Source organism: Bos javanicus, chromosome 18 (assembly GCF_032452875.1).
Source record: "Bos javanicus breed banteng chromosome 18, ARS-OSU_banteng_1.0, whole genome shotgun sequence".
NCBI lineage: Eukaryota > Metazoa > Chordata > Mammalia > Artiodactyla > Bovidae > Bos > Bos javanicus.
This window is the reverse complement of record NC_083885.1, coordinates 56,751,625-56,773,658: the sequence shown is the minus strand read 5'-3', so window position 1 is coordinate 56,773,658 and position 22,034 is coordinate 56,751,625. Positions and strand designations below refer to the sequence as shown.

At 57.7% G+C, this 22,034-nt stretch overlaps 3 protein-coding genes across 7 annotated transcripts in view; all 3 read left to right on the top strand.

Moving 5' to 3' along the window:
• LRRC4B (leucine rich repeat containing 4B) overlaps positions 1–11,637 on the top strand; it is a 42,965-nt gene extending 31,328 nt beyond the window's left edge. For both annotated transcript variants that reach the window (XM_061386124.1, XM_061386123.1), the window contains exon 3: positions 9,352–11,637. In XM_061386124.1, the coding sequence (XP_061242108.1) occupies positions 9,352–11,202 (1,851 nt within the window). In that variant the 3' untranslated portion in view covers positions 11,203–11,637. The remainder of the gene's footprint in view (positions 1–9,351) is intronic.
• A 130-nt stretch (positions 11,638–11,767) lies between these two features.
• On the top strand, positions 11,768–17,416 carry ASPDH (aspartate dehydrogenase domain containing). Of its 3 annotated transcripts, XM_061386155.1 has the most exons (7): positions 11,768–15,186; positions 15,562–15,706; positions 15,961–16,045; positions 16,134–16,283; positions 16,366–16,586; positions 16,656–16,810; positions 17,244–17,416. In XM_061386155.1, the coding sequence occupies exons 1-7, from the start codon at positions 14,649–14,651 to the stop codon at positions 17,285–17,287; spliced, it is 1,338 nt and encodes a 445-aa protein (XP_061242139.1). In that variant the 5' UTR covers positions 11,768–14,648; the 3' UTR covers positions 17,288–17,416. The 3 variants fall into 3 exon arrangements, with proteins under 3 accessions (XP_061242139.1, XP_061242140.1, XP_061242138.1); XM_061386156.1 differs by lacking the exon at positions 16,656–16,810; XM_061386154.1 differs by having other exon boundaries at positions 16,656–17,416.
• Positions 17,417–17,515: 99 nt separating this feature from the next.
• JOSD2 (Josephin domain containing 2) lies at positions 17,516–22,034 on the top strand. 2 transcript variants are annotated; one of them, XM_061386216.1, is made up of 5 exons: positions 17,516–17,906; positions 18,550–18,709; positions 20,252–20,377; positions 21,447–21,641; positions 21,752–22,034. In XM_061386216.1, the coding sequence occupies exons 2-5, from the start codon at positions 18,564–18,566 to the stop codon at positions 21,849–21,851; spliced, it is 567 nt and encodes a 188-aa protein (XP_061242200.1). In that variant the 5' UTR covers positions 17,516–17,906; positions 18,550–18,563; the 3' UTR covers positions 21,852–22,034. The 2 variants fall into 2 exon arrangements, with proteins under 2 accessions (XP_061242200.1, XP_061242201.1); XM_061386217.1 differs by having other exon boundaries at positions 18,547–18,709.

Sequence of the window (22,034 nt, the reverse complement as noted above, 5' to 3'; positions counted from 1 at the left end):
GGGTCTGCTAAATGCAAAAGTGAAAGTGAAGTTGCTCAGTTGTGTCCGACTCTTTGCGACCCCATGGACTGTATCCCACCAGGCTCCTCCCTCCATGGGATTCTCCAGGCAAGAGTACTGGAGTGGGTTGCCATTTTCCTTCTCCAGGGGATCTTCCTGACTCAGGGATCGAACCTGGGTCTCCCGCATTCCAGGAGACACTTTACCTCTAAGCCACTCAACAAATACTAGTTTCTCCGTTTGACTTGTTAGGAACCTGCTTTGGATGGTCCTTTGTTAGAGTCAGAGATGGGGTCAGCCTTGTATTCTCTGGAAGAGGAGAGGAGTTGACTGGCTTTGATCTTTAGGTTGTTGTTCAGTCGCTCAGCTGTGTCTGACTCTGTGCCCCATGGACTGCAGCATGCCAGGCTTCCCTGTCTTTCACTATCTCTGGGAGTTTGCTCAAACTCATATCCATTGAATTGGTGATGCCATCCAACCATCTCATCCTCTGTTGTTCCCTTCTCCTGCACTCAATCTTTCCCAGCATCAGGGCCTTTTCCAATGAGTTGGCTCTTCCTATCAGGTGGCCAAAGTATTGCAGCTTCAGCTTTAGCTTCAGTCCTTCCAATGAATATTCAGGGTTGATTTCCTTTAGGATTGACTGATTTGATCTCCTTGCTGCCCAAGGGACTCTTATGAGTCTTCTCCAGCACCACAGTTTGAAGGCATCGATTCTTTGACACTCAGCCTTTTTTATGGTCCAACTCTCACATCCATACATGACTACTGGAAAAACCATAGCTTTGACTCACACCATGGATGCTCTCCAAATGAGCCTTGTCCATTCTAAGCCTTGACTAAGGCTTGAACTGGGTGCAGAGAAGGCAGAAATGATTCAGATGGAGTTTACTGATGAAGACTCACAGCCCAGACAAGGAGACACATGCACTGAACCAGCATGATAAGGGTCTGCTAAGAGAATGCCTGTGATGAGTCAGTGAGCACAAGCCAAAGAGAGACTCCTGGCAGAAGGTGATTGGAATGTCCCAGGGAACTAGAAGCCCAGGTGGTGTTAATGGTAAAGAACCTGCCTGCCAGTGCAGGAGACATAAGAGACATAGATAGGTTCGATCCCTGGATCAGGAAGATGCCCTGGAAGAGGGCACGGCAACCCACTGCAGTATTCTTGCCTGGAGAATTCCACGGACAGAGGAGCCTGGCAGGCTGCAGTCCTTGGGGTCGCCAAGAGTTGGACATGACTGAAGTGACTGAGCAACCGTGGCAGGCATACCAGGTGGAGGGCACAGCCTGTGCGAAGGCAAAGAGGCCGGGCAAAGCATGGTGAGCATATAGAACCCCATATGTCTCCCTGTGGCCAGAGCAGGGGGGAGGCCAGTGGGGCAGGTCTAGAGCCTCTGATACCAGGCTGAGGGTCACAGGGAGCCGTGGGAGGGCTGTGAGCAGGGATGTGGCAGGATGTGAACTGCACTTTAGACAGTTCTGGCAGCAGATGTAGAGAAAACGGACAGGGAAGAAGCCGGAAGCCCGGAGGTATGACAGTTGTTAACGGTCATCATCAGCCCATCAACAATTTAAAAATATGTATTACTGCCTGCTTGCCATGTCCCGGGCACTCCCTATCTTGTCCGAGCCTCACAACGCTGCAGGACCTGCAAGGAAAATGGTCTCAGAGACGTTAGGACACCTGGGCAATCGCGTACCGCTGCTGCTGCTGCTAGGTCGCGTCAGTCGTGTCCAACTCTGTGCGACCCCATAAACGGCAGCCCAACAGGCTCCTCTGTCCCTGGGATTCTCCAGGCAAGAACACTGGAGTGGGTTGCCATTTCCTTCTCCAATAGCACGCACCGCTGGTCAGCAGCAAAGCCAAGATTCGAACCAGCCAGCGCTGACTCCCACCCACAGCCCCCAGTCACCCTGCAGAGAAGAGGAGGGAGAAAAGACTGGAATCCCGTTACAAATAAAGGGACTCACTATTTAAAGCAAGCCTACAGTGCCTCCTCAGTAAACCCGGGCTTCCCTTCTCTGCCACACCCCCGGCCTGCAGCCTGCTTATTCCCGATGCTGCTGCTGAGTCGCTTCAGTCGTGTCCGACTCTGTGCGACCCCATAGACGGCAGCCCACTAGGCTCCTCTGTCCCTGGGATTCTCCAGGCAAGAACACTGGAGTGGGTTGCCATTTCCTTCTCCAATGCATGAAAGTGAAAAGTGAAAGTGAAGTCGCTCAGTCGTGCCCGACTCTTAGCGACTCCATGGACTGCAGCCCACCAGGCCCCTCCGTCCATGGGATTTTCCAGCCAAGAGTACTGGAGTGGGTTGCCCTTGAGTGCATCATTAAAGGGACTGGCGGGGAGACCCCCCCCCAGCCCCGCCTGGGGAGTGCCCCTGCAGCTCCCGTCACACACCCCCTTCCCAGCACGAAGGGGACAAAGCACGTGGACCCGGAGCAGCCGCAGCCCTGGGCGGAGCCGGACGCACCTTTTGGACATGATGTGGTTTCAGTTGCTTTGTGCAGAGAACCAGGGAAACCTGGGCACACCTACCAGCTGTGGGCTTCCCCCAGGCCTGGTGAGCAGCCCTGCTGAGTCACTCGACCTTGCTGCGCTAACAGCATCGGCCCCACCGGGCTGGGCAGGACAAGCCGGGCTGGTGGTTGGGGGTGCCCAGCCCAGAGCCTGGCACTCATCACTGCAGCTCAGATGCTGCCTGCGCGTGCCAAGCCTTGTACTGAGCGAATCTCACCGAGCACCTCATGTCCTCCAGCCAGCTCTGCAGGCCTAGTGTTGAAGGTGCCCTTCCATGGAGAATGGTCCTCCTCCATTTGCTCCTTCAGAATTGCCCTATCCTGGCTCAATAAATAGGCAAAGGATGGATGAATGAATGAGAGACATTTGGGCTGGGTTCAAGAGGGTGGACCAGAAAGAGGGCTGATGAATGTGGAAGAATTGATGCTTTTGAACTGTGGTGCTGGAGAAGACATTGGAGAGTCCCTTGGACTGCAAGGAGATCAAACCAGTCCATCCTAAAGGAAACCAATCATTGGAAGAACTGATGCTGAAACTGAAGCTCCAGTCCTTTGGCTACCTGATGGGAAGAGCCAACTCATTGGAAGAGACCCTGATGCTGGGAAAGATTGAGGGCAAGTGGAGAAGGGGACGACAGAGGATGAGATGGTTGGATGGCATCACCAATTCAATGGACATGAACTTGGGTGAACTCGGGGAGATGGTGAGGAACAGGGAGGCCTGGCATGCTGCAGTCCATTGGGGTCGCAAAGAGTCAGACACGACTGAGTGACTGAACAAGAAGAACAAGAGGGTCAGTTCAGTTCAGTCACTCAGTCGTGTATGACTCTTTGTGACCCCATGGACTGTAGCACAAGAGGGTGGGCAGGAGTTTTCTAGGTGGATGAAAAGGGAAGGGCATTCTGAGCAGGGTGAGAGTGTATGCAAAGGTGGAGTGCCTGTGAGATAGTTTTAGAAGTTGATACTGGCTGAAATGCAGCTGGAGTGATGGCTGCAGTTGAGGGGGCCAAGCCAGGCTTCCAAGGCAGGCTGAATCTCCCGGAGGGCACTGGGGAGCCATGGAGGGCTCTAGAGGAAGGCAGAGGCTGGGTCAGGTCCAGGTGTCGCAAGGCCCTGCAGATGGACTCAAGGGGAAGAGATTGGAGGCTGGGAAGGTTGAGACATAAGCTGGGCCATGGGAACAGAGGAGGCAAGAGACATTCAAAAGGGACAGAACTGGCTGGCTTGCTGGTTGACCAGCCCTAACATGGGAGGCTGTGGGCAATGCGGGGTGCAAAGCTACATTCCTGCTTTTGACTGGGAAGGCGGGCTAGAGGGGCCCTGCTGAGGACGGGGACCCCGGAAGGAATGGGGACAGGGTGGGGCATGTGGACAGATTTGCTGGGAACTAGGGAGGACCACAGGGCGTTGTGTGACTCAGACAGGGTGAGGGGGCGATGGGGCGGCTCCTAGAAATTCTTTTCATATACTTATTGGTTGGTTTGGTTGGCTGCACCTGGTCTTAGCTTCGGCACACGAACTCTTAGTTACGGCGTGAGGGATCTAGTTCCCCGAGCAGGGGTGGAACCCGGCCCCCGGCACTGGGAGCATGGAGTCTTCGCCCCTGGACCACCAGGGAAGGCCTCCCAGGGGATCTTGCCGGCACCTGGGCCAGCAACCCGTGTTCTCAGTTTCTCAGTCTAAGCCCTCAAGTCTGACCTTTGACGAGTCCACCTCATTCTCTGCCTAGTGATTAGTAATGACTGCATATTACTGTTATTATTATTGTTGCTATTAATGGAAACAGCGACTAAAAGGCCTGCTTGGGGCTTTGCCAGCGTTTCCCGGGGCGATGAGGAAAGACAGCCTGTGAGAAGGGTTCTGTGGCTTTTATATTTGGGAAACTCAGAGTCGTTGAGCAAAGCAAAGGGCCAGCCAGTTTGATCGGGAAAGCTTTTTGTCATGCTGCTGTTTGGAAGCTCGCAGGATGGGCTGGCGAGAGAACACACTGGGCTCTTTCTGGGATGGCTTAGGGAAGGAAACCCAGGCTCCCGCGGCCCAAGTAGCAGGGCTGGGGCTCCAGGGCCCCCGAGAGCTGCCAGGCCAAGGCTTTCGGGCCCCCCTTCTTCTCAGCCCCGACTGCAGACACAGACCTGGCGGGCTGCAGGGTCCCCAGGCCAGCCCTCCCTAGCTGAGTCCAGGTCTAAAGGTGAGCCTGTTCACTGCAGGAAATGAGACGAGGCAGGAGCAGACGAGGCAGGAAAAGAAAAAACTGACCTTGTCAATTCTATCTCTGAAAGCAGGCGTAGCCCCAGGAAGAGATTCTAGGTGGGCACAGAAGTCAGGTTTTAGAAGCATATTCATGACGTGGGGAAGGCTCACGATATCCTATTATTGAGGGGAAAGGCAGGAACCAGCTGCTAAGGGCGTGACCTGTCAAACACACATCAGACCTCAAAGACTTAGTGTGGAAAGAGTGTAAAATAGGGGCTTCCCTGGTGGGTCAGTGGTAAAAGACCCCACCTGCCAATGCCGGAGACACAAGTTCGATCCCTGGTCCCGGAAGATCCCACATGTGGCGGAACAGCTAAGCCCATGGGCCACAACCATTGAGCCCGTGACCTAGAGCCTGTGCTCAACACCAAGAGACGCTACCACAATGAGAAGCTGGAGCATCGCAACTAGAGAGTAGCCCCCACTTTCTGCAACTAGAGAAAAAGCCCATGCAGCAATGAAGACCCAGCTCAGTAAAAATAAATTTAAAAAAAAGATTGTAAAACATCTCATGTGTAAGTTCTCCCCTGGATTACATGTTGAAATCATAACGTTGCTGTTCAGTCACCAGTGAGTGTACGCAAGTTGCTCAGCCGTGTCCAACTCTTTGAGACCCTGTGGACTATACAGTCCATGGAATTCCCCAGGCCACAATACTGGAGTGGGTGGCCGTTCCCTTCTCCAGGGGATCTTCCCAACCCAGGGATCGAACCCAGGTCTCCTGCATTGCAAGCAGATTCCTTACCAGCTGAGCTACCAGGGAATCCACTTCAGTTGCTAAGTCGTGTCCAACTCTGTGCGACCCCATGGACTGCAGCACGCCAGGCTTCCTTGTCCTTCACCATCTCCAGGAGCTTGCTCAAACTCATGTCCATTGAGTCAGTTATGCCATCCAACCATCTCATCCTCCATTGCCCCCTTCTATCTTGGAACTATCAAGCTAATCAATCATTAAAATTGATTTCATCTGTCTTGGGTTTGTGGGGGTTTTTTTAATGTGGCCTCTAGGAAACTGACAATTAAACATGTAGCAGGCATCATGTTTCTGTTGGGTCATGCCAGCAGGAATGGTGGCTCTTGTTTTATGATGATAACTGCACCAGGAATGACATTGTTCCTTATACTGGGGTGCCTCCCAGGTTAGAGTCTCTTTTTTTAAGTTTTTAAAGTGTTTTTCTACTTAAAAATAATTTTTCTTCATTAAAGAGAAAGCATAACTTAAGAAAAATAACTTAAGCCCATAATCCCCAGCTGCTGGAGTTCACCACTAAGAAATGGCTAGGGCATGTCCTTTGCAGCCTTTTCCTGCTGTGTATATGCACACACCCGGTCCCTTGGCTGCTTTTTTTTAAGTTCTATGAAGACATAAGCACACTGTCTGCTATTTAGGGTTCTCCATTATCCCCTTAGTATTCAAATGCAAGCATCTCCATGGCAAAACTAGGCTGCAGAAAAGCTGTCTGATGGCTGCGCAGTCTCCCATGCCTTGGTGTAACCAGCACGGTGATTGATGAGGAGAATCTGGTAAGATTAGATTGTGCGTCCCAAGCCCAGCCCAGCACTGCCCCTTCTGTGGTCCGTCAACCTCCACCCTAACAGGTGGCAGCCGAGTGCAGGGGTGAAGAGCTGGGACTCTGGAGCCAGACAACCTCAGTCAGATCCCAGATCTGCCAGCCCCTCCTGTGCATCCCTGGGCCAGTCGCTGCATCTCTCTGTGCTTCCACTTCCTCCCACTTTGCCCTTGTTTTGTCGCTCAATTGTTCCCACACTCTGCTACCCCACTGCGGCACACCAGGCCTCCCTGTCCATCACCAGCTCCTGGAGCCTGCTCAAACTCACATCCATCGAGTCAGTGATGCCACCCAACCATCTCATCCTCTGTCGTCCCCTTCTTGTCCTGCCTTCAATCTTTGTCAGCATTGGGGTCTTTTCCAAAGAGTCAGGTAGCCAAAGTATTGGAGCTTTAGCTTCAGCATCAGTCCTTCCAATGAATATTCAGGATTGATTTCCTTTAGGATTGACTGGTTTGATCTCCTTGCCGTCCAAAGGACTCTCAAGAGTCTTCTCCAGCGCCACAGTTCGAAAGCATCAATTCTTCAGCGCTCAGCCTTCTTTAGGGTCCAACTCTCACATCTGCACATGACTACTGGAAAAAATCCATGGCTTTGACTACATGAACCTTTGTGGGCAAAGTGATGTCTCTGCTTTTGAATACGCTGTCTAGGTTAGTCATAGCTTTCTTCCAAGGAACAAGCATCCTTTAATTTCATGGCTGCAGTCACTGTCCACAGTGATTTTGGAGCCCAAGAAAAGAAAATTTGTCACTGTTACCACTTTTTCCCCATCAATTTGCCATGAAGTGATGGGACTGGATGCCATGATCTTAGTTTTTGGCATGTTGGGTTTTAAGCCAGCTTTCTCACTCTCCTCTTTCACCCTCATCTTCCCACTTAGATGGAGATAATTCATAACCCCTCCTGTGACACCCTTGAGGCTGAATGTGTTTGGCCATCTGATATTAGAAAGGTATTCATATACAGCATATAGGTTTACAGCACCCCCAACGATCTCATACTTCTTAAATTTGGAATGTTTCTAGAGTGGAATGTTTGACTAGTCACAAGAAGGGGATCAATAAAAGCTTTAAACAGCTTCACATGAGTTCTGATCAGGTTTTGCCACCAAATGGGGTTTGGTGCCAAAGTTATTGAGAAACCTGGCTTTTGGAGCTCTATGGATTTCATAGTTGTTCTATGGATTTCAGGGCGATTTGTTGGATTAACTGAGTTGTTGGCTGTAAAGCATTTAGAATAGCTTCTGGCACCCAAGAAGTATCCGATGCATGTTAGTTGCTGGCATAACTTTTTTTTTTAATCTTTTGGCCATGCCATGCATCATGTGGAATCTTAGTCCCCCAACCAGAGACTGAACCCATGCCCCCTGCGTTGGCAGCACAGAGTCAACAACTGGACCACTAGGGAAGTCCCTAACTTCTTTTAATCTTTATTTTTTAGGCCATGCCACAAAGCTTGTGAAATTTTAGTTCCTTGACCAGGGACCAAACTGGAGCCCTTGGCAGTGAGAGCTTGGAGTTCTAATCACTGGACCACCAGGGGATTTCCTATATTTAATCTTTTTGATTAAATACTTTATATGGGATAAAATGCCTCCCATGTTACGGGTGGGCTTCCCTGGTGGCTAAGCTGGTAAAGAATCCGCCTGCAATGCTGGGGACCTGGGTTCAGTCCCTGGGTAGGGAAGATCCCCTGGAGAAGGAAATGGCAACCCACTTCAGTACTCTTGCCTGGAAAATTCCATGGACAGAGGAGCCTGGTAGGCTACAGTCCATGGGGTCACAGAGAGTCGGACACGACTGAGCGACTTCACTATGTTATGGGTACAGTTTGGGAACTTTTGCCCGTTGCATTCACCTTTGTACCCCCCACCCCAACTAGGGACATTTCTATCAGCCCAGGAACCCTGTTCCCTCGTGGCCCTTGGCAGACTGTCCTCGCCCTGCCCAGGAACTTACACACACACGTGGAATGAACAGGGTTCTGTGGCACATGCTCCTTTGGGTCTGGCTGCTTTCACCCAACCTGATGCCCATGAAATCCATCCAAGTTGTGTCCAAAGTTTGTTATTTTTCCTTGCTGAGCCATCATGTCCCATCCTGCAGACACAGAGCATGGCTCCATCACCAGGTGATGGGCCCTGGTTCATTTCCAGCTTGGGCTGTAATGAACACAGATGCTGTGAGCACCCATCACAGGCTTTTGGATGGACATCTGCTGTCCTTTCTCATGGGGAAATACTTGGGAACTGGAGGGGCTGGGTCCCAGGTAACTAACTCTCTGTTTCACTTTATAAGAAGAAAGCCTCAAACTACTTTCCCCAGTGACCTCATGGTCTTACAGAAAAGATGGAGACATGGGGAGTCGTCGCCCGCGCCAGCACTCAGAGCTCTTTGATCCAGACATAGAGAACAGACTCCTGGTTGCCAAGGGGGAGGTGATGCATTGGGAGTTTGGGATTAGAAGATGCAAATGATTATATATAGAATGGATAAACAATGTTTTACTGTATAGCACAGGGAACTATATTCAATATCCTGTGATAAACCATCATGGAAAAGAATAGAAAAAGAATGTGTGTTGTATATATATGTGTATATATTTTCATATATATGAATATATACATGTATTTTTCATGTATATATAACTGAATCACTTTGGTTTACAACAGAAATAAACCAACCATGGAAAGTGTTAGTCATTCAGGGTGTTTGACTCTCAGCAACCCCCTGGACTATGTAGCCCACCAGGCTCCTCTGCCCATGGGCTTCTCCAGGCAAGAATACTGGACTGGGTTGCCATGCCCTTCTCCAGGGGATCTTCCCAACCCCGGGATCCAACCCAGGTCTCCAGCATTACAGGCAGATTCTTTACTGTCTGAGCCACCAAGGAAGCCCAAACCAACCATACTTCAATAAAATTAAAAAAAAAAAAAAATCCTCTGTGGTCCACCCGGTTAGTGTCAGTATCACCGATGGTGTTTCCTCTCCCCCACCTCAGGTGATCCGGACGGACACGTTCAAGCACCTTCGGCACCTAGAGATCCTACAGCTGAGCAAGAACCTGGTTCGCAAGATCGAGGTGGGCGCCTTCAACGGGCTGCCCAGCCTCAACACCCTGGAACTGTTCGACAACCGGCTGACGACGGTGCCCACGCAGGCCTTCGAGTACCTGTCCAAGCTGCGTGAGCTCTGGCTGCGGAACAACCCCATCGAGAGCATCCCGTCGTACGCCTTCAACCGCGTGCCCTCGCTCCGCCGCCTCGACCTGGGCGAGCTCAAGCGGCTGGAGTACATCTCGGAGGCGGCCTTCGAAGGCCTGGTGAACCTGCGCTACCTCAACCTGGGCATGTGCAACCTCAAGGACATCCCCAACCTGACGGCCCTGGTGCGCCTGGAGGAGCTGGAGCTGTCTGGCAACCGGCTGGACCTCATCCGCCCGGGCTCCTTCCAGGGCCTGACCAGCCTGCGCAAGCTGTGGCTGATGCACGCCCAGGTGGCCACCATCGAGCGCAACGCCTTCGACGACCTCAAGTCGCTGGAGGAGCTCAACCTGTCCCACAACAACCTGATGTCGCTGCCCCACGACCTCTTCACGCCCCTGCACCGCCTGGAGCGCGTCCACCTCAACCACAACCCCTGGCACTGCAACTGCGACGTGCTGTGGCTCAGCTGGTGGCTCAAGGAGACGGTGCCCAGCAACACGACGTGCTGCGCGCGCTGCCACGCGCCCGCCGGCCTCAAAGGGCGCTACATCGGTGAGCTGGACCAGTCGCACTTCACCTGCTACGCGCCGGTCATCGTGGAGCCGCCCACGGACCTCAACGTCACCGAGGGCATGGCCGCCGAGCTCAAGTGCCGCACGGGCACGTCCATGACCTCCGTCAACTGGCTGACGCCCAACGGCACCCTCATGACCCACGGCTCGTACCGCGTGCGCATCTCCGTCCTCCACGACGGCACGCTCAACTTCACCAACGTCACTGTGCAGGACACGGGCCAGTATACCTGCATGGTGACGAACTCGGCCGGCAACACCACAGCCTCGGCCACACTCAACGTCTCGGCCGTGGACCCCGTGGCGGCTGGAAGTGCCGGCAGCGCGGGCGGCGGCGGTGGGGGCGGCCCCGGGGGCGGCCCCGGAGGCGGAGGCGGCGGCTACACCTACTTCACCACCGTGACGGTGGAGACCCTGGAGACGCAGCCTGGAGAGGAGGCTCTGCAGCCGCGCGGGACCGAGAAGGAGCCGCCGGGGCCCACGACAGATGGCGTCTGGGGCGGGGGCCGGCCCGGGGAGGGGGCAGGCCAGGCCTCCTCGTCCACCACGGCGCCCGCCCCGCGCTCCTCGAGGCCCACGGAGAAGGCGTTCACCGTGCCCATCACGGACGTGACGGAGAACGCCCTCAAGGACCTGGATGACGTCATGAAGACCACCAAGATCATCATCGGCTGCTTCGTGGCCATCACGTTCATGGCCGCCGTGATGCTCGTGGCCTTCTACAAGCTGCGCAGGCAGCACCAGCTGCACAAGCACCACGGGCCCACGCGCACGGTGGAGATCATCAACGTGGAGGACGAGCTGCCCGCCGCCTCCGCCGTGTCCGTGGCCGCCGCCGCCGCCGTGGCGGGCGGGGGCGGCGTGGGCGGGGACAGCCACCTGGCCCTGCCCGCGCTGGAGCGCGACCACCTCAACCACCACCACTACGTGGCGGCCGCCTTCAAGGCGCACTACAGCAGCAACCCCAGCGGCGGGGGCTGCGGGGGCAAGGGCCCGCCCGGCCTCAACTCCATCCACGAACCTCTGCTCTTCAAGAGCGGCTCCAAGGAGAACGTGCAAGAGACGCAGATCTGAAGCCGGGGTTGGGGGGTTGTGGGGGTTGCGGGGGTGGGCCCCTCCTATGGGGGAGGGGCTGGGGCCGGACCGGGACCCTCCCCACAGCCCCAGCCCCGCGCAGGGGAGGTTGGGGCAGGCAGCTCAAGGCCTCCACCCGCGTCCGGACCCCAGGGCGGCTCTCCAAGCGAGGACACGGTGGGGCCCCGAAAATGGAGCCCCCCAGCGGTTCCGAGCCTCGCCCCACTCCCTGGCGATGGGAGGGGACGCAGGAGGGGAGTGGCCGGAAGCCTCCGCCTTTCCTCCTCGCTCTCCCGACCAACTGCTCCCGGCCCTCCGCCTTCCAGGGGAGAGAGGAGCTTTTTTGAAGGGCGTCCTCTCCTCGCCCCCAACAGCCCTCCTTTTACGGTTCATTTTTTGCAGTTTGACGCCTGTCCCCCACCCCCAGCCCTGCCCTATCCTACCCCTAACCCCCTGGAAACTGAAGAGACAGCCACGCGGTCAGAGCCTCCGGACACCCTGGCCCTGCCCCGGGGGAGTCCACTCCCGGCCCTGGCCTCAGTGGGCCGGGGATGGGGCGGCGTCAGCCCGCCCCCCACCGTTATCCCCAACCCTTTCCTGCCCCACAGACTCTTTTGATACTGAAGGGAGGTTTGCGTCAACGACTACCTGCTCTGTAATTACTTTAAAAAAAAAAAAAAACACGGAAAAAGTAAATTTTTTGGTCATGGAAGCATGGAGGAGAGAGAGAAAAGGGAACATGGGTGGGCAGCTGAATGAGGAGATGGAAAACTCCGGGCCCCATCGGGAAGGTCAGCGGGGAGCTGGCGCCTCCAGGCGCTCTTAGACCCTTGCCCTTTCACCCCTACGGCCCCAGAGAAGGGCTGGGTCGCCCAGCGCACCTGGCATTGCGTCTAATCTCCTTGCACCTCTTAGGAGGCATGTTCTGGGGTCCTCTCCCCTCACCTCCCACCTCACAGCAGGAATCCGGGGGGGGGGGGGGTGTTTCCTGCGGCTGCCCTTTCAAGCTACCACAGAGTGGGTGGCTCAGAACTACAGCAATTTAGTGTCTCAGTTCGGAGTCCAAAGTCAAGATAGGGGCAGAGCCATGCTCCCTCGTAGGGAAGAGTCCTTCTCCGCCCCTTCTGGCTTCTGGTGGCCCCAGATGTTCCTTGACTGGTGGCAGTGTCACCCCAGTCTCCACAGGGCATTCTTCCCATTTCTCCACGTCACCTTTCCTCTATATCTGTGCCCAACTCCCCCCCTTCTATGAGGTTGTTGTTGTTTAGTCCCTGTGTCGTGTCCAACTGTTTTGTGATCCCATGGACTGTAGCCCTCCAGGCTCCTCTGTCCGTGGGACTTCCCAGGCAAGAATACTGGAGTGGGTTGCCACACGCTCCTGCAGGGGATCTTCCCGACCCAGGGATGGAGCCGGCATCTCCTGCTTGGCAGGCAGGTTCTTTACCACTGAGCCACTTGGGAACCCCTCTTTATGAAGACAGCAGCCAGACTGGATTGGGGACCACAGACTCCAGCATGATCAAGATCATCTGCAAAGATCCTATTTCCTGCTAAGGTCATATTCACAGCTCCTGGAGGCAAGGACACAATTCAGCTCATCACAGAGCCAAACCTGAGAGGGTCCATCTCCACTGCAAACCCATTGGAGACACTGCCTCCGGAGAAAGCCGGCAGGGGAGGGAAGGAGGGGCATGAAGGGTGCTCAAACTGCAGCTGGGGCCTGCTGGGCATGAGGGGTCTGCACTTCTGCCTGGTTAACTCAGAGGCACGAGGCAGAGTCCAGGCCGGGGGAGTAGGCGGGAGCTATGCTGTAGCTTCCCAGGTGGCACTAGTGGTAAAGAATCTGCCTGCCAGTGCAGGAGATGGAAGAGACGTGGGTTGGATCCCTGGTTGAGGAAGATCCCCTGGAGGAGGGCATGGCAACCCACTCCAGTATTCTTGTCTGGAGAAGCCCATGGACAGAGGAGCCTGGCCCGCCAGAATGCATGGGGTCACAAAGAGACACGATTGAAGTGATTTAGCAGGCTCGGACGCACGCTGTAGCTCAGGAGGGCAGAGGCCGCACACAGAGTCCTCGGAGAGATGAGAGCCAGCCAGTGGGAGCAAACGACAGAGGTTGGCCAGGCCAGCGGGCAGATGCTGGTGGGGCTGGAGGCGGCCAAGGTGCCAGCGTTTCAACCTCCAGTGGGTCCCTCAGGGCAGCTTTTGCATGCTGTGCAGATGAGCAGAGGCCAGTGGAAGCAGGATGAGGCACTGCTCCGGACAGACATCGCTGCGCACACACGGGGCTCGGCCCCAGCACCGGCTCGGGTCTCAGCCGCCTTTCTCCCCTGCGCCCACCCTGGTCCGCGAACAGGACAGGCCTGGCGCATGCGCAAAACGGCCGGGCCCCCGTGGCGTCCACGACTGCACCTGCGGCGTGAGGAGGGCTGGAAGCCCCCGAGACCCCACCCGGGCCCTGTGTGCTCCCAGAGGGCCTGGACTGGGGCCATGCTCTTGGCCCTCCGCCTCCTCCCTGCCTCTTTCTGAGCTACAGAATCTTATCTCTCCCCCACCTTGGGCTCTTAGAGCAAATTCTTCCCTTATCATCTGTGGCAGCCGCCTCTGCTGCAACGTGTCTGGGGTCCCCGGCCCTATGTGTCTAGCCTGTCTGCTGGGTACTCTCCTCTCGAGCGACGCCTGGCTCCCTCGCTCCCTCTTTCAGGCTCTCTTTTTCTCTCCTCTTTTTCTCTCTCTCCTCTTTCAGGGCCCGATCCTGGTTGCTATGGCAACACTGCAGCGGGTACCAGGTGGTGGTTGGGGGCAGGGAGCCGAGAGTGCCGCAGCCTCCGCCATTTCTGATGCCAGGCACCCTCGAGGCGCAGTGGCGGGGGCTCATGGTAGGGGGGCACTCGGGGCCTCCCCAGGCCTCGCAGGTTTCTCCTTGGCCATGGGAGGTGGCGACAGGGGAGGGGTGGGCATGAGAGTGAGGATATAAGGGCATCGTGGCTGGGGGTGGGGAGGATAAAAGGTGAGAAGTCAAGGTGAACAGAAGGATGAGCAGACTGGCAGGAGGCAGGTTTGTAGAGAGCCTGCAGGAATGGACCCCTTCCATGGGAGCTGGGAGTGGGTTGCGGGGTGGGGGTGAGGGAGGGTCGCTGAAGCTAAGATGAACGCAACTCCAGCTCCTGCTGCCTTGTAGAGAGATGGGCATGACCAGGCCAGGCCTCCCTCAGACTTTGCAGGAGATGAGGGCCTAGCCTAGCTGGGGACAGAATGGTAGCCAGCCCAGAGGAGGCAGGAGTGGGAGCTGGAGGGATGGCGATCCAGGAAAAGGTGGAGAGAGCGATGGGACAGAGAGAGACACGAGATGGAGACAGAGAACCAAGGGAGGAAAATGCTGAGGAGGAACGTTGACAAGAAACCCGGGTGCCAAGGCACCGGTGGTGGCTGGGTTTGCGGCAAGGATGGTGACTAGAAATACAGGAGAAGCAGCAAGGGGACAGACAGAGCCCAGAGTCCAGCGTCACCATCTCCTCTCCCCTGCTCCCAACCCTCTCTACCCCCAACCCAACCAGGATGCAGTTTCCATGACAACCTGGCCGGCCAGAAAGGGGGGCGGGGGACTGCAGAGGAAATTTTCCACATCAGCAGGAAGACAGGAGGATGTGAGGCAGAGAAAGAACAGGCTAGATGGAGGGGGGGGGGTGGCACGCACAACGCAGGGTCCTAGAACCCCAAACCATCTTGCCCACTGTCCCCAGGATCCTCCTTCTGCCCCCACGCAGCACCCCCTTACCCCCACCTTTGGGCCACCGCAGGGAAGGGGGAAGGTTCGGGAGAGGACCGAGGGTCAGAGTCCAAAGATCAGCCACTGCCCAAACCTCTTGTGTGTGGTGAGAGGGGCAGCAGGCAGCAGAATTCAGACGCAGACCACTGAATTCAAGGGCATGGCCCTCGACAGGGTCCCGAGGAAGGTGGGGATAGTGGGCTACGGCCGCCTCGGTGAGTCCTTGACTGTCTGGGGCCTCTCCCCCAGGTCTCTTTCTGGAGCCTCAAAAGCCTGTGTCCTCCACCAACATTCCTTTCATCTCTGTCTTGATCTGTGGCCTGGCTGATTCTGCCTAAGCATGTTCCACTCCCCACCATGGGGCTCCGGTCCCTCAGGGTCTCTGTCCTCCGACTCTTGATTCTCTGCCCTCCACCTGTTTTTGTGTACCCCCACCCCGGGTCCCTGTCCTCCTCTCTGGGTCCCTGTCCCCCTCTCTCTGGGTCCCTGTCCCCATCTCTCTGGGTCTCTGTCCCCTCTCCCTGAGTCCCTGTCCCCCTCTCTCTGGGTAGGTACATGTGCCCCCTCTGAGTCTCTTTGCTTCTCCCCAGGACAGTCCTTGGTCTCCCACTTGCTGACTCAGGGGCCAGAACTGGGCCTAGAACTTGTTTTTGTCTGGAACCGTGACCCAGGACGAATGGCGGGGAGCATACCCCCTTCCCTCCAGCTCCAGAACCTTGCTGCTCTCAGGGAGAGGTCAGTGACCTCACCAGCAGGACTCTCTTAAACTCTTATTCTGGCCTCCTTTAGGTGCTGTGTGCTCTCAGGCAAGGCCCTTACCCTCTCTGGTCCTCGCTCACCCAAACGTGAAACAGGACAAGCCTCCATCCTACTTCCCCTCCCAGGCCAGAGTGAAACATGACAGGCCTCCACAGACTCAGGGAACCTGGGGACTAGGGGGAGGTCCAATACCTCTTCAAGGCCTTCCCCGCCTCTCTCCTGTCTCCCAGGCACCCTGACCTTGTGGTGGAAGTGGCCCATCCGAAAATAATCCAGGAATCTGGGGCAGAAATCCTGCGCTATGCCAATCTCCTGGTGAGCCCCGCCTCTTCCGCCTTGACGCCACCCAACCCTAAAGTGGGATCCATCTCCTGACCTCAGCTCCCCACTTCATCTGCCCCAGGTGGGGTCCCCCTCAGCCCTGGCTGACCAGGCCACAGAGCGGCAGCTCCTGGAAGCCTCACATCGCTGGGGCCACACTGTGTTCGTGGCCCGGGGGGCTCTGTGGGGCGCGGAGGACATCACCAGGTTGGACGAAGCCGGGGGCCTCCAGGTGAGTGCCCGGGGCACTCCCCGGGAATGAGAGGCGGCCAACAGGCACACCCAGGCTCCCTGACCCCAGCTCTCACTTCCAGAGCCTCCGTGTCACCATGGCCACACACCCTGATGGCTTCCGGCTCGAGGGACCCCTGGCTACAATGCGCAGTACCGGGCCTCGCGCTGTGCTCTATGAAGGCCCTGTTCGCGGGCTTTGCCCCCACGCCCCCCGAAACTCCAACACCATGGCGGCGGCTGCCCTGGCCGCCCCCAGCCTGGGCTTCGACCGTGTGATCGGGGTGCTTGTGGCTGATTTCAGGTGAGCGGAGCTGAGTAGAGGTCTGGGCTGGGGCCAGGCCAGCTAGACTGACCACTCTGCTTGCCCCAGCCTCAAGAACATGCACGTGGTGGATGTGGAGCTGAGCGGACCCCCGGGCCCCACAGGCCAAAGCTTCGCTGTGCACACACACAGAGAGAACCCCGCAGAGCCAGGCGCTGTCACCGGCTCTGCCACCGTCACCACCTTCTGGCGCAGCCTCGTGGGTACGGCCAGGCTCCTCCTGGGCACTAGCGGCCCCTCTCCCCAAGCCCCAGGCGGAGCTTGAGTCTCAGGCTTTCTGAGTCTGCAGTTCTGATTCCGTCTCTGTCGACTGATCTTTATTTCTGAGTCTCCTGAACCTTCTTCTCCACGACGTTGTCTTTATAGATCTCTCTCTCTCTCCAAGTCTCCTCTCCCAGACTCCGTGTCCCTGTCTCTCGGGGACTCTAGCATATATGTGAGTCTCTCCACCTGCCAGGTGTCTATCCCTCTTCCTCTAGGTTTTGGCCCCCCTCTCTGGGTCTCTGTTCCCCTCTGAGTCTCAGTCCCTCCCTCTAGGTCTTTCTCCGTCCCCACAGTGGTCTGTTCCTTCTTCCAGGTGTCTGTCACTCCTCACCTCTCTGTCTTAGCCTTTCATTCCCCGTATCTCCCCCGCAGGCTGCTGCCAGCTCCCCTCCAAGCCGGGGATCCATCTCTGCTGAGAAGCCTCCCCCTTCCCAAGAGGACTTCCTCATCTCATTATTTACCTCCCACCACCACCGACCCACTGCTGCCCTCGCCTCAGTGTCCCCAGACATCCCTCTGGTCTCAGTAAACATTGGAGGCTCTTCTCCCTGCGTGGTCTGGTGTTTGATCACTTTCCCTTCCGTGACATCACGCTGCGTCGTCACGCTAGGCATGACGCCAGCCCAGGGAACGGACGTACAGGGAAGTAACACCCCTAGAAGCTATCGCGAGAGCCTCCTCACTACGTTTCCCAGAAGCTTCGGAGCTGCAGGAGGCGTGGAACTGTGAGAAGGAGAGGACCGATTTAGGGCACATTTCCGAGACTCTTCGAAGGGCCGACGGAAGTTGTAGTCCTGGGTTCTCGGGGCGACAGCGGACTTCCGGGCCACGCTTCCCGGACGTTCCACGAGGAGCTCTCGCTCTCGCCGGAGTCGCCGGGAATCGTAGTCCGGCTCGCGGGGGCCGCCGGGAGCTGTAGTCCGTCCCACCTGCCCAGTCAGCGCGGTGCCGCCCGCCCTGCGCTCTCGGAGCCCGGAGCCGCCGCCCAGGGGGATGCGGGAGCCCCCGGTTTGGGGGAACAGAGAGGCAGGCGGGGTGAGGGGCATTTCCAGGCAGCGGAGCGGGCGAGCGCCATGGTTGGGGTACAGGTCGGGGAGACAGCTCTGTTACTCGGTGTCCGGGGAGGGGGCCCTGTTGCCAGGTGACAGGAGGAGAGAACTCTGTTGGTTGGTGACAGGGGAGGGGAGTCTTCTGTTGCTAGGCGACCAGAAGAGACCCTGTTACCTAGAGACGGGGAGGAGGCTTCCTCTATTGCTAAGTAACCAGAGGAGAGCCTGGTTACCTAGTAGGGGGCTTGGGGGGCGGGGGGAGAGGAGGCTCCTCTGTTGCTAGGTAACCAGAGAGGAGGCCTGTTACCTAGGGACAGGGGAGGGGAGTTCTCTGTTGCTAGGTGACCACCACAGGGACCCATTCACTTAGGGATGTGGCGGGGGCCGGGGCGGGGGTGGGGCGTGGGGGGCGGGGGGAGTGGTCCTCTGTTGCTAAGCGAGAGAAGAGAGAGCTTTTTTCCTAGAAATAGGGAATGGAGGTACTCTGTTGCCAGGAGATCGCCAGAGTCAGGGGCCCCTCAGGCTGCCCGAGCCCCGACTCAATGACGGTGGCCCTGAGGGCCTGCTGGCAGGTTGGGCTTCCAGATCCCAGACTCCTAAGCACCTTCTCCCCCCACCCCTCCAAGCAGGAGCCGAGGACGGCATGTCCCAGGCCCCAGGAGCTCAGCCAAGCCCGCCCTCCGTGTACCACGAACGGCAACGCCTGGAGCTCTGTGCCGTGCACGCCCTCAACAACGTCCTGCAGCAGCAGCTCTTCAGCCAGGAGGCTGCCGATGAGATCTGCAAGAGGTGACCATCACCCACCCCAACCCCTGGAGAAGCAGGGCTCATGGAGGCGGGGACACCCACCTGGGTCTCGGAGCAAAGCAAGGCCCGGGGCACAGCCCTGCGGCTTTCTGCTGCCCCATCCCCTGCCCGGCTGGACTCCGGGACTCAGAAACCAAGATGTTACCCAGGCGTCTGCTCACCCCGCTGACCTCAGCCCCTGACCAGGCCTCAGCCTTTTACCTAGGCCCTCATCCTCACTCTCTTCCCACCTCCCAGCTTCTGGTTTATCTCCTTCAGTCCCGGCTACACAAGGCTCCAACACTGCACCTGCCCCTCCCCAACTCCCAGGGCTCCCCCAGCACCCCTGGCAGAAGCCGCAGGCTCCGCCCCCAGCCTGATAACCAAAACCCTGTGTGCTGTGGTCCCCACCCGTCTCTGCAGCTTCTTATCTCACTGCTTGCTTCCAGACAAATGCCCTCTAGTCTCTGAATGAGCCCCACATGGTGCCTCTGGGCCTTTGCACAGGCTGTTCTTTCTGCCTGGCACGGCTCTCTCTTCTTGGCAGCCTGGAGTGTGCTGCCTCACTATTCAGTATTTCAAACATCACTTCTTTGTTATCTCTCTGCCTGAGCCCCTCCTCTCTGGCCCCACTGCCTTCTGGACCCTCCCCTCAGCCTTCAGTCTCTCCCCTCCAGTCAGTCCCCCGTGTGATCCTACGCCCCGAGACGACCCTTTCTCCCCATCTCTTGCTCACAGCCCTCCCATGCCTCCGCCCCTGCCATCCTCAGGCCAGTCCCAGGCCCTCAGACTGATTATTTTAGAATGTATTCATCCCCTCCCATCATTCAGAACAGGAATCAATCAACTCTTTCATAGCTCAGCCATGCTGGAGACTCAGAGATGAGTCCACTGTGAGCCCCTGCCCTAAGGGAAGCCAGGGAAACAGATACACAGAGAAAGAATACACAACTTTCCCCCTCTCCGGCCCCTCCCCCTGCCTTGCCCCCCAAAGGCCCGGAGACATAACAAAGTTGCCTTTGTCTCAAGGAGGCGGGGCCCAGAGACAAGTGGGCTGGGGGACAGCTGGAGAGAAGGCGGGGGGCAGGAGCACAGGAGATGTGCTGGGTCAGGTGGCTGCAAGGAATGGGGTGGGCATGGAGCCAGGAGGCCAGCAGGGCCCAGATCCTGCCAGGGACGCCTGGGGGCTGGGGTTCTCTCCTGGGGTGACGAGGGTGCCAGGGACGGCTGGGGCAAGGGCAGTGCTGGGTGTAGAAGGAGCCCCCAGGAGGGGTGAGATTGGAAGCTGGTGAGGGTCCAGGAGGAGGGCAAGGCCTGAGCAGAGCTGTGGGTGGGGGACAGGGTCTACTTCGCTGAAGACAGGATGAGAGAGTCGGGGGACAGGAGGAACATGGCTGGGGGTAGTGAGTCGGCACAGGGTTGAAGAGAGGGAAGAGTCCCATGGTGGGGTGACTCACGGACCCTGGGACGCTATGGCCCTGTGGTGGAGGGGGAGGCCTTCTCAGGAACCCCCAACTCAGGAGGCCCTGACCACCTCCCACTCAGGTTGGCCCCAGACTCCCGGCTGAACCCCCATCGCAGCCTCCTGGGCACCGGCAACTACGACGTCAACGTGATCATGGCTGCCCTGCAGGGGCAGGGCCTGGCTGCCGTGTGGTGGGACCGAAGGAGGTGCGGCCATAATGCTGCGTCATTATGGGGGTGGGTGCGGGGGGACGGTGGCTGCTGGGGCACGAAGCAGGGGGAGGGGACGGTGGATGGGAAGGAGGAAGAAGGGGCAGATGGGTGGAGGGTTTGCAGCGGTCGATAACGGGTGGCTGGCCCACTGAGGGCTCAGGAGGTAGTAGAGGGACAGTCAGGGCGTGAGCTGATGGATAGATGATAGGCAGATTGATGGGCAAGTGGACGGTGAATGGGTAGGTTGGGTGATGGGATATATGAATGCGTGGGTGGTTGAGTGAATGAAAGATAGATAAAGGATGGATCATTGATACGTGTGACGTGCTCAGTCAGCCGTATCCAACTCTGCGACCCCATGGACTGTAGCCTGCCATGCTCCTCTGTTCGTGGAATGTTCCAGGCAAGAGTAATGGAGTGGGTTGCCATTTCCTGCTCCAGGCCAACCCAGGGATCGAACCCGCATCTCTTGCGTCCCCTGCATTGGCAGGCAGATTCTTTACCCCTGAGCCACCTGGGAAGCCCTCAGTTGATAGGCAGTGGATACCAAACATCCAAGATGGTCGGTTGGATGGACGGATGGAAAGAGCAGATGAAGAGTTGGGTGGGTGGTGGAGGAGATGTTGGGCTGCCAGCTGGCTGGCTGCAGGTTGATTGCATTGGTAGGTGAATGAGTGGGTCAAGGAAGAGCATGGATGGTGGGTGACTGTTCTATGGCTAGGAGGCTTGGATGGGTGGGTGGTGCATAATGAATAGATGATGGGTAGAATCAGCGGTAGATGCGTCAGGAGTGGATGGGGAGAGTGGATGGTAGAGTTGTTGGGCAGGTGGTGCTTGGGGCTTGGCTGGGTGGGTGCATGATGCATGGGTAACAAATGGTCAGGCGGATGAGGGTGAAGGGTGACTTGTTGGGTGGGTGGCTGACTGGGAGGTCTGGGTGAGTGGCAGCAGGTAAGTGGAAGGAAGCAAAGGGTGGGCTGATGGAGGCGAGTCCCTGGGTGGGCTCCGGCGGGCACCCGCCCAGGCTCGGGGCTCTGACGGCGCGTCCCCGCCCGGCCCGCAGGCCCCTGTCCCAGCTGGCGCTGCCCCGGGTACTGGGGCTGATCCTGAACCTGCCGTCGCCCGTCTCGCTGGGGCTGCTGTCCCTGCCCCTGCGCCGGCGGCACTGGGTGGCCCTGCGCCAGGTGGACGGCGTCTACTACAACCTGGATTCCAAGCTGCGGGCGCCCGAGGTGCTGGGCGACGAGGACGGCGTCAGGTGAGGGGTGGGGGGCGCGGCTCCAGGGCCGGGGGCCATGGGGATGCGGCCTGTCCCCCGCTCCACACCCAACCCACCCCAGGCCTCAGCCTCCTCGTGTCTGCGCACAGGGCCTTCCTGGCGGCCGCGCTGGCTCAAGGTTTGTGCGAGGTGCTGCTGGTGGTAACCAAGGAGGTGGAGGAGCAGGGCTCCTGGCTGCAGGCAGACTGACCCCAGGAGGAGGGGCCCACGGCTGCCCGCCCGGAGCGGCCCCCGAGACCAGCCTTCCGAGCAAGCGCCGGGGCCGGGGCAGGACACCTCGTGGACTCAGCGGAGGCCCCGCCCCCTGCCCCGTACGCCCCGCCCCCTGCCCGGCCTCCTGCCGCTGCTGCCTCAATAAACCCGGTAATTTGC